The sequence below is a fragment of the Serinus canaria genome, chromosome 17 (genome assembly GCF_022539315.1).
Source record: "Serinus canaria isolate serCan28SL12 chromosome 17, serCan2020, whole genome shotgun sequence".
In the NCBI taxonomy this organism is placed as follows: domain Eukaryota; kingdom Metazoa; phylum Chordata; class Aves; order Passeriformes; family Fringillidae; genus Serinus; species Serinus canaria.
The window spans coordinates 2,927,866-2,945,579 of NC_066330.1; the positions used below are offsets into that span (position 1 = coordinate 2,927,866).

At 51.1% G+C, this 17,714-nt stretch overlaps 1 protein-coding gene across 3 annotated transcripts in view; it reads right to left on the reverse strand.

The window, feature by feature from the left end:
- Positions 1 to 6,041: 6,041 nt before the first annotated feature.
- The window catches only part of COL5A1 (collagen type V alpha 1 chain), a 133,088-nt gene continuing 121,415 nt past the window's right edge, over positions 6,042 to 17,714 (reverse strand). For 2 of the 3 annotated variants that reach the window (XM_050981073.1, XM_050981070.1), the window contains 3 exons: positions 16,357 to 16,425; positions 11,626 to 11,859; positions 6,042 to 8,930 (listed from right to left, as the gene is read on the reverse strand). In XM_050981073.1, coding sequence (XP_050837030.1) covers positions 8,784 to 8,930; positions 11,626 to 11,859; positions 16,357 to 16,425 — 450 coding nt within the window. In that variant the 3' untranslated portion in view covers positions 6,042 to 8,783. Of the gene's footprint in view, positions 8,931 to 11,625; positions 11,860 to 16,233; positions 16,303 to 16,356; positions 16,426 to 17,714 lie in introns of all 3 variants that reach the window. The other variant, XM_050981072.1, reaches the window with a different exon arrangement.

The window sequence follows — 17,714 nt, forward strand, 5'->3', positions numbered from 1 at the left end:
TTTGAGGCTGGCAGGTTTTTGATTTCTGTTTCAACAGGGTCTCGGATCAACCTGCTCGAAGGGAAAATCCCAAAAAGGGACAATTTGGGGTTTTTTTTAGTGGCTGCTGCTCCCTCCTGCAATTCAGCATGGTGCTGGTGGCAGTGAGGAGCAGGTGGGGTCCAGCCTTCAGCTCTGGGGGAGGTGGGGGCTGAAGGGAGGCACTTCCCAGCCCAGATTTCCATCTGGGAGCCCCCAGGAGAGCTTTGGGAGTGACTTTGTGCCTCAATCCTGAAGAGATCCTACTCATCACCACACCTGGGATGGGTGAGACCACCTGTGGCACACCCCAGCAGCTCCTGGTGACATTTTAACCTTACAAAGGCACAGTCAGGGCAATTTTCCCCCTCTGGATCCCCAGGCAATGACACAACCATGGCAATGCCCTTCCACCTTCAGGCTGTGGGATATTCCCAAATTGTCAGCACCAGCAGGATGCTGATGAATTATTCCTGATGCTCTCCTGACTTGGGACTCTCTTGGCACCTTGGAATGCTCAGGGAAGCAGAGAATCCCAGAATGGGTTGGGTTGGGTTGGAAGGACCTTGGAGCTCATCCAAGGACAGGGCAGGGACACTTTGACTATCCCAACCTGCTCCAAACCCCATCCAGCCTGGCCTTGGACACTTCCAGGGACGTGGCAAAAAAGCTCCCTCAGGCCAGGCTGAGAAAACAAAAAATCTGCGAGCTGAGAAGCAGAGAGGGACAAAAAAAAAAAAGAGAATAACAATCCAAGCACGGCGCAGGAAATCTTCCACCAAGAACAACACCTCAGTGTCCAATTAACATATTAATAATTAGTCAGGATGAGAACACGCAGTGCCAGGCTGGCTCTGGCTGTCGAGCAGAGCAGCAGCAGTTGCAGGGGTGCCTCTGAGCGTGACAGGCAGCGCTTACAAGATGTAATTTCAGCGCTTCACAGCTCCCCTCTCCTGGCGCATCTCCGGGGGAACCAGCAGGAGCAGCTCCTTCCGCAGGGTGTCTGTCTGCTGGGTGACTTTGGGGGGGTTGTTTTGGCTCGGGGCTATTGGAGGAGGGCTGGGAAGAGCAGCGTGAGTTGGGTTTTGGTGGCTGCCCCTGGGTTGTGTCGGAGCTCAGGACATCCCTCTGGGAGTCTGGAGGTTCCTGGGACCCTTTGCCAGGGGGTTCAGGGACCCTGGCACACAGCCCAGAACACCAGCGGGTTCGAGTGCAGGCCATGGAACAGCTTGGCACCTTTGCATGAGGAGATAGAGGCCACGGCAGTTTAGATGGTATAGGGATAAAGTACTCACAGGGTGTAAATGTAGGTTTGGGGATTTTTGGTATAGGGGTTTCTGGTGACAAGTTGGAGGGATTTGGGCCTGTCCAGCCTTTCTTCTTCTTCTCTACCTCCATCCTGTCTGGCGATGTTGGCACTTTTAGATTGGTCTAGAGTAGAAACTCACTGTCTAGCGTGGATGATAGGTATTGGAAAATAACTGTAAATATTGTACAGGTAGTTTGTAGTATATAAAGATAACACCGCCCTGGGGGAGGAGGGAGTGCCTCTGACTGTCCTGCTGAACGGATCTCGGCTGGACAGGGAGAAAGAATTTTATAGATAAGATGTAATAAATAACCTTGAGACCGAAAAATGAAGAGCCCTGACTCCTTCTTCAAGCACCGGGCTGGGAAAAGAAACTTTTGAACTTTTTCGGGGTCACTCTGACCAGCTAGAGAGAGAGAGACCCCGGCAACTGGCAAAGGTGGGCCAAAGAAAAGGTGCCAAAGCGTGTGTGGGGACAGAGACAAACAGGCAGACTCCACAGGTTGTGCCTCTGGAGAGAATCACTTTGCTGCCACGATGGCCCAGGATGGGGGAAATGTGCAGGCAGAGAAGTGGCGAGGGATAAGGGAGGTGGCAGAAGGTGCCACACTGATAAAAGTACAGCTCTCCAAACTCCTCCTGCTCTCAGATCCAAAGTGAAATGGGGTTTCAGTGCCAGAACCCCAAATCCACTTCCACAAAATCCCTGGATGGCAAAAGGGATTGCACTCCCCAGAGCTGGAAGTGGGATTAAGAAGGATGAGGGGAGTGAGGGAAGATGAATTAAGAAGGATGAATTAAGAAGGATGAGTTAAGAAGGATGAGTTAAGAAGGATGAATTAAGAAGGATGAATTAAGAAGGATGAATTAAGAAGGATGAATTAAGAAGGATGAATTATTTCCAAGGCTGGTTTGGGGTCGCTGCACAATGGCAGGGGAGCAGCCCTGCCCAAACAGCCCCTGACAGATGTTGGGAACATCAGCCCAGCTCTTGCCTTAAAGGAGAAGCACGTGGGAAGAAAATAAAAACGAAGGAAAATCCAGATTATGCAGGGATAAAATAATTGATGGATAATTGTGATAAATCCTTCCTTCCCACCTGCTCATGGCAGAGGGGCTCGTGGTGCCAAGTGACACACACAGCACCGAGCAGTCCTGTTGAAAAAATAGATTAAAAAAACATGGGAATTGTCTGGCTGGAAAGCAGAGCAGGTAATTTGCAGAGGCACAGCTCCTGGGCAAGGTGTGAAGAGAGGGGACACGTTTGACTTGCACTGCTTCAGCTTTTCTGGGCGCTCTGTAGATTAATTTACAGGTGGTGCTGAACTGCCAGAAGCACCTCCAGCTCACTGGTTTTTTCTCACAGGAAGACATGAGAGAGATTTTGTGGTTTTTTCTTCCTTTTCCCAGAGCTGTGGGTCAGATCGATTCTGCTCTTTGCTTGAGACATTAATAAAAACAAACCCGAGTCCAATCCAGCCTGGCTGGGAGAAGCAGCAGGACAAAAAGCAGCTGAAGGACAAGAATAGCTCCATCTCCTTTGAATGCCATGAGAGCCTCACTCTACCCAACAATTTGCATATTTTCCCCATGCTAATTCATGCACAATCCTCTCCCCTCCTGATTCCAGCCTCCCACTTGGTCCTGCTGCTTTCTGTCTCTGCAGGAGAGCTCTGGTGGCACTCGGGCTGCTCAGCCCTTTGTATCAAACACCCATTCACAGCTTCCCTTCTTGTCTGCCAAAACTCACCTAGGCAGGGAGGGGATGCCCAGGATCTGGTCTCTAAATTTAATCAGTGCCAACGCTCCTTTTTTGGCCATTTTTATTTTTGCCACTCTGTTGTCAACACAGGGTTTGAGGAGGTGGGGGAGGAACATCCCTTGGAGAGGAGGCAGCAGCAGGAGCATCCCAACCAGAGCTGTGACATCTTGTGGAGAGCAGAAGCTGGGTCCTGAGGGGCACAGGGAGGGGGACAGGGCAGGGCTGTGATCCTGGACCTCTTTCCCACCTCCCAGGAGGAACTGGGGTGTGCTGGTTTGTACTGGTGCAGCCCCAGGTGGAAGCAGGGCTGGGGGAGCTGTGTCTGGTGGGAGCCTCTGGGCTCTGTTCTCTATCCCACTGCTACAAATCCTGTAGGATGGGCTTCCTTGGGGACAGCCACAAAAATCACAAAAATGAGATCACAAAATTCTCCAGGCTGGAAGAGACCTCGAGATGATGGAGTCCAACTGCAGCAAGCCAAGGGAATCCAGGATAAAAAGCAGTCACTGGTCACAGAGGGGCTGGGCCTCTTCCTCCAGAGCAGGGCTGAAAAGCAAAGCAAAGAACAGTTCCCATTTCCCACAGCAGCTCCTGATTTACCCCTGGCAGCAGTGTGGGAAGCACATGGACACATCCTTGTGCCTGGGCCTGCTCAAGGGGAAAACTGTGTGGGGAAAACTGCAGGCTTCACCTGCTTTCCTCACACAGCAGGGCAGAAATCCCAGCCCAGGGCGGAAATCCCAGCCCGGGGCGGAAATCCCAGCCCGGGGTGGAAATCCCAGCCCAGGGTAGAAATCCCAGCCCAGAGCAGAAATCCCAGCCCAGGGCGGAAATCCCAGCCCAGGGTGGAAATCCCAGCCCAGGGTGGAAATCTCAGCCCAGGGTGGAAATCCCAGCCCAGGGCGGAAATCCCAGCCCGGGTGGAAATCCCAGCCCGGGGCGGAAATCCCAGCCCAGGGTAGAAATCCCAGCCCAGAGCAGAAATCCCAGCCCAGGGCGGAAATCTCCAGCCCAGGGTGGAAATCCCAGCCCGGGGCGGAAATCCCAGCCCAGGGTGGAAATCCCAGCCCGGGGCAGAAATCCCAGCCCAGGGTGGAAATCCCAGCCCAGGGTGGAAATCCCAGCCCAGGGTGGAAATCTCAGCCCAGGGTGGAAATCCCAGCCCAGGGGCGGAAATCCCAGCCCAGGGCGGAAATCCCAGCCCGGGGCAGAAATCCCAGCCCAGGGTGGAAATCCCAGCCCAGGGTGGAAATCCCAGCCCAGGGGTGGAAATCCCAGCCCAGGGTCAGAAATCCCAGCCCGGGGTGGAAATCCCAGCCCAGGGTAGAAATCCCAGCCCAGAGCAGAAATCCCAGCCCAGGGCGGAAATCCCAGCCCAGGGTGGAAATCCCAGCCCAGGGTGGAAATCTCAGCCCAGGGTGGAAATCCCAGCCCGGGGCGGAAATCCCAGCCCAGGGTGGAAATCCCAGCCCAGGGTGGAAATCCCAGCCCAGGGCGGAAATCCCAGCCCAGGGCAGGAAATCCCAGCCCAGGGCGGGGGAATCCCAGCCCAGGGTGGAAATCTCAGCCCAGGGTGGAAATCCCAGCCCAGGGTGGAAATCCCAGCCCAGGGCAGAAATCCCAGCCCGGGGCAGAAATCCCAGCCCAGGGTGGAAATCCCGGCCCAGGGCAGAAATCCCAGCCCAGGGTGGAAATCCCGGCCCAGGGGAAGTGAAGGGTTTCCAGCTGGGTTTGAGTAAATAAAGTTAAATTCCCCTCACTTCTTCCTGCAGCCGTGCTACCTCTGCGTTTCTGGGGTCCACCTGGATGAAGATTTGGCCATAACACCCCAAGATTCCCCAAAATTCCTCCCAGAAGTTAAGGACAGACTAAACAACTAAAGATTAAACCATCTCAGGTCCTGCTTGGATGGGGTTTGGAGCACCCTGGGCTGTGGAAGGTGGGACACATGGAAGGTGTCCCTGCCCATGGAACTGGCTGATCTTCCATTTCCCTTCCAGCCCACCCCAACCTTGGCCCCTTCTCTTTTCTTTCAGCCAAGGATGAAGGTGATCCCAGACCTCCTGCAGCCAAAGAATGGAGGGCAGAAGCTTTTGGGACACAGAGCTTGGCTTGGTCCCTGCAGAGCTGGGCTGGTGACCCACCTGCAGGGCTCCAAATGTCACCTCCTGAAGGTCCAGCACCTCCTGGAGCTGCAGCACCAAGCAGGGCTTGTCTGGAGAAGCCCCTGGGCACCAGAGTGACTCAGATCTGGGCAGCCACTGGTGCAGCTCCCACAGTGAATTCCAGAGGATCCTGGAGTGAAACCTGCAGGAGAGGAGGAGAGGATGAGCAAAGTGCTCCCCATGGTGTTTCGCTCCACACAGCAGAGCCCTGGGGCCAAGAATGGGAACTTGGGGGTTGAGGAGCTCACCAAGAAGCTGGAAAATGTTTGGTTTTTTTATTTTTTTTCTTGAATTTGTCTTGGGATGAGAAGATCAGCAAGAGAAAAACCTTCCTTTGGTGAAGTTTCTGCTGCTGTGGAGAAGGTGAAGAGCTGGTGAAGAGCTGGTGGCCACACAATCTTCTCCTCCACATCCCAACCACCGAAACCAGGTTGGATTTTTGCACTGGAATTTTTCACTGAGAAAAAACAAACAAAACAAAACAAAAACAAAGAAAAGATCCCAGGCCCGGAATCCCTCCCCACGATGGGTTTGGGTTGTATTTGACAATATTTCTTTACCTTTGAGCACTCCCACTGCTGCTCTGATGAAGTCTCCAGGCTCCACAGGGCAGGGGGGTCCTGGGGCAATCCTGCTGCAATCAACTCCAAGAAGAGATTCAACATCACGGGGGTTTAGGTGGAAACAGTAAACTCGATTTATTGAAAAAAAAAAAAAAATCTATTACATTTATTCCTTTATTACACAGGTTTAAAATATTTAAAAATAGCTCTTATGGGCATTACACTTAAATTTTATGACATGTTTATTGGAATTTGAAGAAATGTACAATACGGCGTTCAACACTATATTTTAAAAAGGGCCTTAGGTACTAAAAGTTGGGGTTTTTTTTTTTTTCCATAGGTTTTATTTTTCTTATCAACATTTGTTCAAGTCAATATATATTAAGGGGAGGAGGGAAAATAAAATTACACAAAAAGAAAGTCTGCAAATACAAGTAGTAATTTTATTGCAATATACCGTAGCTAAGTGGTCTGGGGGGGATTGGAACAGTTGGGAGCTCAGTACAATTACAACACTGTGGAATTCAACAGAGGAAATTTTTATTCTTTCTTCTCTTTTTTTTTTTTTTTTTTCTTCTTCTTCTTCAAGCAGAGAAATCAAAAGGGGGAAAGAAAAAAAAAAAAAAAAAAAAAAAAAAAAAAAAAAAAAAAAAGCAAGCTCCCTTGATGAGAAAATTGAGAACAGAATCCCATGACCTGGGCAGACACACACAGGTGTGGACAAATATCAGAAATATCAGAAATATCAGGATATGGCTTTGCTGGGGTGTGCAACCTTCCCTGCCCTTCCCGCTGTTGCCAAGGTGACCGAGAAGCTGAATTCCTTATTTATTATCCCAAATTCCTTTTCACTGCTCTGCTGCCCGGAGTCTGCAGTTTTTAGGGTAGCACCTTTTGGGGTTTATTTTATTTTTTTTTTTGTTGTTGTTTTTCAATTCCCTAAAGTGGGAGAGAGAGCAGAGGAGGGAGAGGGATGGACACGGCTCCTCCAGGCCCCCAAAGCACCGCCGGCATCGCCGCTCCCTCCCTCGGATGCTGCTGCTCTCAGTTTGGGCAGGAGGGGGGAAAAGACATCACAGATTGGCTTTTTTCACAGTAAATGTGATGCCTTTTCCTTGGTGGAGAAAAATCCCCCTTGAGCTGAACGCTCCAGGCCGAAGGATAATAAAAATAATAATATTAATAATAATAATAATTTATAAAAAACCCCCCCCCCACCTTGCAAGGGTTATTTTCCAGCTGAGAGACCTGAAGAAGGAAAACGGGGAAGGAGGGAAAATAAATGGGAAAAGAAGAGGGTGTCAGCACGTTGTGAGCCGTGGAAGGAATAATAAAAAAAAAAAAAAAGTGGGAAGAGCAGGAAAATTGCAAATTGGGCAGCACCCCCACGGCTTCAAGACACCCAAAATCGACATAAATTAGCACCACAAAGGTTCAGCCACTGAGGACAATCTGCTCTGCTTCCAACCGGGAAAAGACGTGGATATCCTCGGGAAAACCAAAAAATAATAATAATAGTAATGTGAAAAAATTGAAGGGCATTTAATGGTTTTTTCTGCACGGGCCCATCCAAGGAAGGAGAGGAGCAGGGTTTGGACAGAAGAGAGAAGAAGGTGCCATGCATTTATCAGCAGCCAAAATCTGCCTGAAAGTGCCTAAAAAGCCAAGTGGGAGATTGGCCAGTGGCAGGGTATCCCCAGTGTTGTGTTAAAGTTATCAGATAGCACCACAGAGATATGTAAAAATAACTATAAAAAGCACCTTTCTTTCCTTCTTTTTTTTTTTTTTTTTTTAGGTTTTTTTTTTTTTTTATTATTCTTGAAATTCAGAGAGGACAAATGGATTTCCCCTGCCACTGGGATCTGCCACCGGGAATGGATTCAGGTTTGATTCTTATCATTTTAAGGGAATGCTGAAAGAAATAAAAAAAAGAAGAATGAATTTAAAATATGGGTGTTAGGCAAGTGGGTGAAAAGGCAGAGATGCAGATCCTGCTTTTAGATCAGGGGATTTGTAGGGAATTTGTTAAAAAAGTGGCTTTGATTTCCTCACTTGGAAAGGAATCATTCCAAAAGGCATCTGTGGCTCAGGGGTTTGCACCTGATCCCAGGGGTAATTCCAAGGCTCCAGATCCCAGTTTGGGGCTGGGGAGAGGCACAAGTGGGGACAGGAGCTGCTGTCTTCATTCCCAGCTGGAAGCTTGGCTGGGATGGGGTGGCTTTAATACAGACAAGGTCACTTGCATGGTTTGGAGGCGGAAACATTCCAACATTTCAAATAAAATACGACACAAACACTCACTCACAAACATTCACACAAAAACAGAAGCACCTTTAGGACAAGGCAAAGAGATGCCCAGTGTGACCTTGAGTCAGCACTTTGGGAAACGAGGCAAACTCAGCGGAGGAAACGTGGAAAATTCTGGAATTGGCCATGCTGGAGCTGATCCAAACCTCGTGGAAGGCAACAAAACCCTTCTGAGGACCTTCAGATCCAGGACTGCCAGGACTTCAACAACATCGAGCTGGACATGAGGAATTTCAAGTTTTTTCCATTTTTTTTTTTTTTCCCTTAGGAACAAACAAACGCTTCCTGGTGAGAAGAGGAGGAGGAGGAGGAGGAGGAGGCAGGAGGAGTTTGCTGGAGGTGGGCTCAGCTCGGTGGCAGCAGGGACAGGGCCAGGTCTCCGTGTGTGGCTGCTGGTCATGAGATTCCATATCCATCCTGGGAATGGCTGGGAGGGGGGCACAGAGGGGCTGGGGCAAAACCAGGGACACAACAAATCAGGTGGGGCAGGAGGGAGAAAAAATAATAACCCATCGCTGTCCAGTTTCAGACCGTGCACGTGACGAGGAATTCTTTTCTTTCTCCTTTTTTTCCGATTTTTTCTCTTTTTTTGTTTTTAATTAAACGGCGCAATGAGGTTACGAGGTTGCTCATTTGGAGACTAGGTTCAGGTGGCTCTTTTAGCCCAGGAAGCAAGCTGGTCCCACCTCGAATCCAAATTTCTGTGCCGCTTCTCCGAAGTCATTGAACATGATGTCGACTATGGGCACCTGCTCCACTTTGGGCGTGTTGATTTCCAGGATGGTTTTCTGGTAGCCCTTCCTCGCCTGGAAAAGGAGGGAAAGAGGAGCTCTGAGGATGCCTCCAAGCCAACATCAGCACAACTGAGTGATCACCACTCTGCTGGCAATGTGGGGGCTGATTTTTCCTGGGAATTTTTGGGCACCACCACCACCCAAACAAATTTATTTGCACGTGCTGAAAAACCCTTGGGAGATGCCCAGACCTTGAAGCAGAAGCAGATCACGACACTCTGACTCTGCTCCAGCACATTTCCAGGCTGGAATGGGAGCCTGGAAAAGCTGGGGCTGTGGAAAGGTTGTTTTGCCTCCCCCAGGACACGCCTGGCTTGTTGGGCAAATGGCAGCAATTTAATCTGAATAAATTAGTGAAAAGATCACATTTAGAGCTTGGTGGAATGCACAAGGTGCTGCTGTCTTTTTATCATGCCTGGTGGCCACGGAGTTGTTTCCAAAATATAAATAATTATTAGAGGAGCAGGAGTACCCCCCGAGGGCACACAAAGCTGCACAAACAAGAGGATTTATGGAGCAGCTTTGGGCTCTGCCTTTCCCTGTGATTTGTGCGGCTCGAGGGAACAGGCTGGAGCACAGCTGTGAGAAAGGGCTGGAAGTTCAGGAAGAACAGACTCAAATGATGGGAAGAACACCAGCCTTGGCTCCAGCAGCCTCCCCACTACAGCAGGACCTCTGTGGCAACCCCATGAGGGGCAGCCCAACCTCTTTTCCACAGGGCAGGGCTCAATCCTGGAATCATTCAGGCTGGAAAACACCTTTAGGATCGAGTCCAACCATTAACCCAGCACAGCCGAGCCCAGCAATTGGATGGGTTGCAGCACTCACTGCCAAAAAAGACTTAAAAGCACCTCTGAACTCCTGGTGGAGTTCTCTAAATTCCTAACAGCCTTTTTATGGGTCTAAGAGTCAGACTGAAATCACCTTTAATGGAGAGAATCAGCTGTAAGCCCCAAACTCCTTTAAGGAAACAGAAAAATCTCAAATATCCTGCCTGTGCTTCGGGCAGCCCCATCTGCCAGGGCAGCAGATTAACCCAATTTGTCTGCCCAAAAAGGGGGAGGTTTCCAGGAGGTTCATCCCCTTCAAAACGTGCAAGACGTGCTCCTCCAGCGAGCCTGAGCTTCAGGAGGGGCAGGCAGGAGAAGGTCCCTTTTCCCAAGGATGTTGTGTCAGCAGGAGACACGAAAAACTTGGGGATAAACTTCTCCTGAGTGTTCCCAGAAGGGGGCTGGGTGGCCCTTTCCCTCTCCAGGAAAGTGTTAAAAGTTCTAATCTGATTTTCCTCCTTGCTCCATCAGTAAAAAAAAAAATCTGTTTGTGCCAGAACAGAAGCGTATCAATCTTTCAAATTACGTGAGGAGCTTTTCCTGTCAAACATCTCAATCTTTCTGTCCCGTGGGCTCCAAGTGCTGCACTTCCAGAGGGTGGGAATTATTCATGTTCTTACACCAGCAAGCTGGGGCTCAAAATAAACGCATGCAACACCTGCTTTGCCAAATTTTTATCTCCTGAGGGCAGAATTTTCAGAGTTTAAACCCAAATCAAGCATCCAAGAGGAGTTGGAAGAAAAGGGAGGACGTGAGACACCTTTGGAAGTTGTGGCTGTGCTTGTGCAGCCCATGAGCAGCACAGCCCAGAGCCCTCCTGGGGCTCCAGAAACAAAAATTCCAACCAAACCCTTCCTGCTTGGCCGCCAAGAATTCCTGAGAGCAGTTACAAAGATCCTTATCAAACCCCACAAATTTCCAGCTCCAATTTTCAGAATTCCTGGAAGAATTTACAAAGGTCCTTTTCAAACCCTGCACATTTCCAACCCAATTTCCAACCCCAATTTTCAGAATTCCTGAAAGAAGTTACAAAGATCCTTTTCAAACCCTGCACATTTCCAACCCAATTTCCAACCCAAATTTCCAGCTCAAATTTTCAGAATTCCTGGAAGAATTTACAAAGATCTTTTCAAACCCTGCACATTTCCAACCCAAACTTCCAACCCAAATTTCCAGCTCAAATTTTCAGAATTCCTGGAAGAATTTACAAAGATCTTTTTCAAACCCTGCACATTTCCAACCCCAATTTTCAGAATTCCTGGAAGAATTTACAAAGATCCTTTTCAAACCCTGCATATTTCCAACCCAAATTTCCAACCCCAATTTTCAGAATTCCTGGAAGAATTTACAAAGATCCTTATCAAACCCTGCACATTTCCAACCCAAATTTCCAACCCCAATTTTCAGAATTCCTGGAAGAATTTACAAAGATCTTTTTCAAACCCTGCACATTTCCAACCCAAATTTCCAACCCCAATTTTCAGAATTCCTGGAAGAATTTACAAAGATCCTTTTCCAACCCAGCCGGGCGCCGTCGCTCGCCTCTCCCCGTGTGAGGAACTGTGCAAGAGGAAAAGCACAGGGAGGCTTTGAAGACAACAAGCAGCCCTTTTAGGCAGAGAAATTGGATTAATCAGATTGATTTTACTCCTGTGGGTGCTGCAGCTCCCCCTGAATTCCAGCAGGATCACGGATTCCCATGGAATCGTTTATTTCCAACTTTGGGAAGAGCGCGTTGGTGTCCCCCATCTCAAGGACAACCAGAAATTTGGGGGTGACCTGCTCTGGAGAAGATGGTGCTGGCCCAGCAGGGGAGGGCACAGAGGTGTCCCCGAGGTGTCCCCAGGGTGTCCCCAGGGCCAGGAGCCCCCACGTACCGCGCAGCCATCCAGGGCAGGTCGGATGTAGGGGTTGTTGTCGTAGGACATCTCCTCGTCGTTGGAGCCCAGGAAGCGGATGGCCTTGTCGTAGCTGTTGGTGGTGGCATCGTGCCAGGCCACCGACTGGTAGCAGTTGTAGGTGATGTTCTGGCGGGCCGAGGCGCTCAGGAGACGCAGGAAGGTCATCTGCACCACCCCGATGGGGTTCCCGTCCGAGTCCACGTAGGAGAGCTGGGAGAGGGGACAAGGGACAACGCTGGGCAGTGAGGGACAGGGAAACAGCTGGGGGCTCTGAGGGACAGCAGGGACACCATGGACACTGATCCTGAGGGACAGCAGGGTCACCATGGACACTGATCCTGAGGGACAGCAGGGTCACCATGGACACTGATCCTGAGGGACACCAGGGACACCATGGATACTGATCCTGAGGGACACCAGGGACACCACGGACACTGCTCCTGAGGGACACCAGGGACACCACAGACACTGCTCCTGAGGGACAGCAGTGCCACCACGGACACTGCTCCTGAGGGACACCAGGGACACCACGGACACTGCTCCTGAGGGACACCAGGGTCAGCATGGATACTGATCCTGAGGGACACCAGGGACACTGCTCCTGAGGGACACCAGTGCCACCACAGACACTGCTCCTGAGGGACACCAGTGCCACCACCACAGACACTGCTCCTGAGGGACACCAGTGCCACCACACACGCTGCTCCTGAGGGACACCAGTGCCACCACACACGCTGCTCTGCTCACCCAGGAATTTTTGTTCTCCTGCTGGATGAGCTGAGGGTGTGAGTGAAAAATTAAATCTAAGGAGGGAAGGGAAAAATAGACAAGGGGATTTCAGCCCTGGTTGCAAGAGGGTGGGGATTTGGGGATATGTCTCAAGTTTAAGCCAATGTTGGGTGTATTTCTCCAGCTTTTGAACAGGAGAGAAGGTGAATTTCTGTGAGGGTTCAGGGTTTATTTTCCTGTCCTGTCTGACACAAATTTCTGACTGCTCGGGCTGTTTTGCTCTGCACACCTTGGGGAATTCTCCATTCATTTTTCCTGGGGTTTGAAGCAATCCTGGCCCTGCTGGTGAGGACTGGGGGCTGCCCTGCTTGGGAAAGCTCAGCTCAGGTAAAGGGAAAATGGATTTGCTGCCCTGTTGTGAACTCAGACTGTGCATCCCAGTCTTGCCCACTGGGATTTGCTCCATTCTCCCCACAAGGTTCTTTTTTCTCCCATGCAGGAGAATTTATTCCTATATAAAAAAAAAAAAACCCAATTATTGAAACCCAATCCCAGCTCTTGGGGGATTCAGGACTTTGTGGGACTCTCACAGCCCACAAAATGACTTTTTGCAGGTATGACCTGACTGTGCTTGAGGTGGCATCTCCAAACCACAGCCCTGGATGCACCGAGGGTTTCTTTAGAAACAACCAGGAGCTAAAACCAGGCCCCCAACCAGCGTGGACTTCCTGCAGGTGCCACCAACCCTCGAGCCGTGGTGCGGGCTGCAAACAGCAGGAGAGATTGATAACCACAAGAAAACACTGAATTAAAAGAGATAATCCAAATAAACAGAGGTACCAACCGGTTGTCAGGATGCTGCTGCACTGTCCTCCTGAGAGTTAAATGTGACTGACCAGGAGAGAGCCAGGCATGCCAGGAGGAGCTACCAGGAAGCCACCAGCACGTGGAAGGAAGGGGACAAAAAATGCCAAGGGCTTGTCACACACCCAGTGTGGCACTGCTGGGCTGCAGGACCTTCTCTTCTTTAGTTTTATTTCAAACCAGTGCTGGTTTTGCAGCCTGGCTGCCCTTTAGGGGGTCTTTTGTTGTTCAGCCAGTGCAGATTTTGGTGAAGCCCTGTCCCAGCTTTCCAGCTGGAGCCACTGGGAGCTGGATTTGTGCACAACGTTTGCAAAGTTTGGGAAACTCCGATCCTTTCCTCTTTTCTCTGTGCTGGCAGGGGTCATGGGGCTGGGAGGGGATGGGATGGGATGGGATGGGATGGGATGGGATGGGATGGGATGGGATGGGATGGGATGGGATGGGATGGGAATGGGATGGGAATGGGATGGGATGGGATGGGATGGGATGGGATGGGATGGGATGGGAATGGGATGGGAATGGGATGGGTGCAGGCCTCGTTAGAGCTGCTGGGAGTTGTGTGTAACTCACACAGAGAAAACATCTGCAAAGCCTCTAGTCCCTCTAAACACAGCTCTGCATCCTGAGGAAAGGTAAGGAATTGGCTCCGAGGGCTCTGTGGAATTGGTTAATGATGGTGTGGGAGCATCAAACCCAGCTGGTTTGGTTGTATTTACTGCATCCCTCTCACTTCAGGTGTGTCCAGAAGAAAGGCAGCACCTGCCCAGCTGTGCAATCCCAGGATTTACATGGAGCAGCACTGGAGACCTTCCCCTCAGCTTTGGGGTTCCCCAAGGGTTCAGCCCCTCAAGACAGCAGGACCTTCTCCATGGAGCAGCAGGAGCAGAGTTACACCCAGAGGGGAACTCAAACTCCTTTGGATTCTGCCCACCCACACACAAATTTCAGCTGAGGCAAATTTGCCAATCTCATGGTTCCAGGTACTGACTGAAGCAAAATCAGAGCTAATCTTAAAATAAACAAGTAAATAGAACTTTTATGGCCTGTGTGTTTGGCTGTTTTGTGGTTTGCTTGGGTAGGTCTTCCACATACTGGTGGCTTTTTTACGTTTCCAAATAGAAAAAGCAGGACAGGTGAAAAAAAAAAAAAAAAAAAAAAAGAAGGCAGGAAAATGACAACACAAAAGGACGGAACAAAGAGCTCCAAGTAGCACCAGAAATGTTTTTATCTGAAAAAGAACAAGCCCTAAGCTCTAGGCTGGCAACTGAGCCTCTAACAGAGCTGGGGAAAAGAGAAGCAGGGGAGATGGAGAAGTGGAGGCACTTGGAACATTAACTGATGAAGTGCTCTGTAATTAAGCTACGAGCAGCTGCCCTCCAAGGAGCCAGGAGGCTGAAGCCTTGGCTTTGCAGCCCGATTTGGTGGTGCAGAGAAGCCCCAGAAGCCGTGTCCTCCTCGAGGGCAGGACCAGAGCAAAACGTGTTTTAGTGGCGACGATGGGATGCGGCAAAGGTGGGAAACAACCGGGCTTGGGTTGTTTGCCCTTTAAGGTGGAACTCGGGGCACTGCAGGAACCCCCTGCCCCGGGGAGGGGACAGCTCAGTGGGACACAGCAGAGCATCTCCTGGCCCTGGGCAGGCTGGCTTTGTCCATGGAATACTCGCCTGTTCCCACCTTCTCCTGGTCTGACTGAGCTGGTTTTGTGCACCCCGCTGATCCTGCAGGGACTGATGGCCCAGGGGACATTTCTGAACTGATGGCCCAGGGGACATTTCTGAACTGATGGCCCAGGGGACATTCCTGGGGCTGAAGTCACAAATCTGACATCCCTGCCCAGCACTGGGTCTCTGTGGGAACGAGCTCCCCACAATGTCCAAGTCCTGTCACCAGAGAAGAAACCAGAGCTTTTCCTGGTTTCTGCCTTGCTGACATCATGCCTTGTTTGACCAAAAACCAGCTCTTCCCCCATGAAAAAAATCCTTCATTGTGACTCAGTCAAATCCCTTTCCACTAGGCTTGGCTGGAAATCTTCCTTTAAATAAATGACTTTGGTTCTCCCAAGCTCTGGGGTCAGCATGGGAGTCCCCAGAGTGGTTCATCCCCACGTGGGGACAAAATCCATCCTCTGTCCTAGGGAGGCCAGAGAGGTGCAGCTCCACCCCTGGGGCCCAGCACCGTGCCCAGCTCGGGGCTGGAGCAGCATTTGGGATCTCTCAGCTCTTGGGGTAAGGCTGCACTGCTGGGGGACAGCAACGTGGGGACAGCAACGTGGGGACACCCCAAATGGGGACTGAGAATGAGACAGCAGCTCTCCCTGGGGGATGGAGCATTCCCTGTGGGATGCAGAACTCCCTGTGGGATGCAGCTCTCCCTGAGGGATGGAGCATTCTCCCTGTGGGATGGAGCATTCCCAGTGGGATGCAGCTCTCCCAGTGGGATGGAGCATTCCCTGTGGGATGGAGCATTCCCTGTGGGATGGAACATTCCCTGTGGGATGCAGCTCTCCCTGTGGGATGGAGCATTCCCTGTGGGATGGAGCATTCCCAATGGGATGCAGATGTCCCTATGGGATGCAGATGTCCCTGTGGGATGCACATCTCCCTGTGGGATGCAGCATCCCAAAGGGATGCAGCTCTCCCTGTGGGATGCAGCTCATCCCTGTGGGATGCAGCTCTCCCTGTGGGATGCAGCTCTCCCTGTGGGATGCAGCTCTCCCTGTGGGATGCAGCTCTCCTGCAGGGCTCTGCACAGACAGACCTGCCCCAGGGTCCCCATGGTGTCCCCTCCTAACCCCGGGCCAAGCTCAGCTCCCCAGTTCCCAGTCAGGCAGACTGGAACCAAGCCCCCAGCAGCTCTGGGGTGTCTCTCAGGATTCCACCTTAAACCTCTCCATGTGCTGGCAGGGGGGTTAGTCCAGCATGCAGAGGGCAGCAGCGTGGCCATACCAAGCAGGTGACAAGCTCTGGCTCAGGGCCAGGGTTAGCCACTTACCAAGGACCCCCGCTTGTATTGACTATACCATGTGGCAGGCTGCTCTTTGGGCCAACGAGCCATTTTACTCTGTAAAATATGACAGGGGTTAAAGGAAACTGCAAGCACCAGGATGCATCTTACCAGTTTACCGCGCTTGAATTCACTGAACCACGAGCCTGGGTTTTCCTTGGGCCAGGAAGTAATTCTAGCCTAGTTTGTGGACAGCGAGGAGGGAAGAGAGAAAGAGAAAAAAAAAATAATCAAAATTTAAAAGTTTACTTTCATTCCAGAGTCTGCATGTCTTATTGAAACTGTCCAACTTGCTTTAAAATGGTTTTTTTTTTTAAATTTTAGATATCAGTAATGAGAGCAGAAGGTGGCTCTGAAGCAGAGGAGATGGAGTGGTGCTGCTCTGGCACCAGCCTCCTTTGCCAAGGGATGTCTCTGCCTCCCAGGAACTTGGGATGCAAACCCAGCAGTGGCAGGAAAACTAAAAGGAAAGACAGAGAGGGAAAGAGGAAGGATGGATGGGAAAAGGGGCATGGATCCTTGTGTGGGGGGCAGTGCTGGTGCTGGAGGAGCCTGGTGCCTCTCTAATGCCCAATCCAGGTGCTGTGGGGCTGGGAAAGGCAATGGATGTGATGAAGGAAAAGCCTCTGCCTGCCTGAGGTGCTGGACACCCAGGATGGAGCTCCAGGCACCCAGAGGGACTGACCTGGGCAAGGAATCAGCCATCAGAGCATCCTTAAGGCAGCCCCAGCCCAGCAGCTGAGTCAGAGCAGAAGGAAGGAGCATGGCTGCCCCCTCAGCCTCCCACAACGCCCTCATTTGTGCCTGAAATCTCTCCTGAAGCAGCAGCCCAGCTGCAGGGGGACTGTCCTGCCCTTGGCAGGGTGTCACCTGCAGAGCAAAGCCAGCACCTGCAGTGTTTGTGCTGGGGGAGGAGGGGTGAGCTGAGAGGGGCCACAGCTGGAACTCTGCTGTGCCTCCTCACAAACCCACCCAGGGCTGGGGTGGGGGCTCTTTGCATCCCTCTGGGTGGGAGAAGTTTTTTCTTATGGATCCCAGCATGGGATTTGTATTTGAAGAGCCCCTCACTGAACCAGCCCAGCAGGAGCTCAGGCCCCTGCAAGATCATGGCCAGACTCTGCTTTTTGAGCTGTCAGCTTTTGAGGGAAAACACAGCTCAGTGATGCAGAGCAGGAGGAAATCCATCTCCTCTTTAAACAGCCCCAAGAAAAACTCAGGGAGGATTTATGTGGCGTGTGCTTTGTGCTGTGCTGACACACATTTCTGGTGGATGGAATGCAGCAGGAGAGCAGCTCAGCTTTGTCACAGCTGGAGCACAACTGTGACACTGCCACAGCTCCCCCCAGGCTGAATTGTTGTGTTTCTGCTTGGCCAGTGCCACAGCTGGTCCCCAGGCAGAGGGAAGAGCAGCTCTGGAAAACAGAGCGCAGGGATGCAGGACAAAAATGATGGGTCTGGCTGAGCTAAGA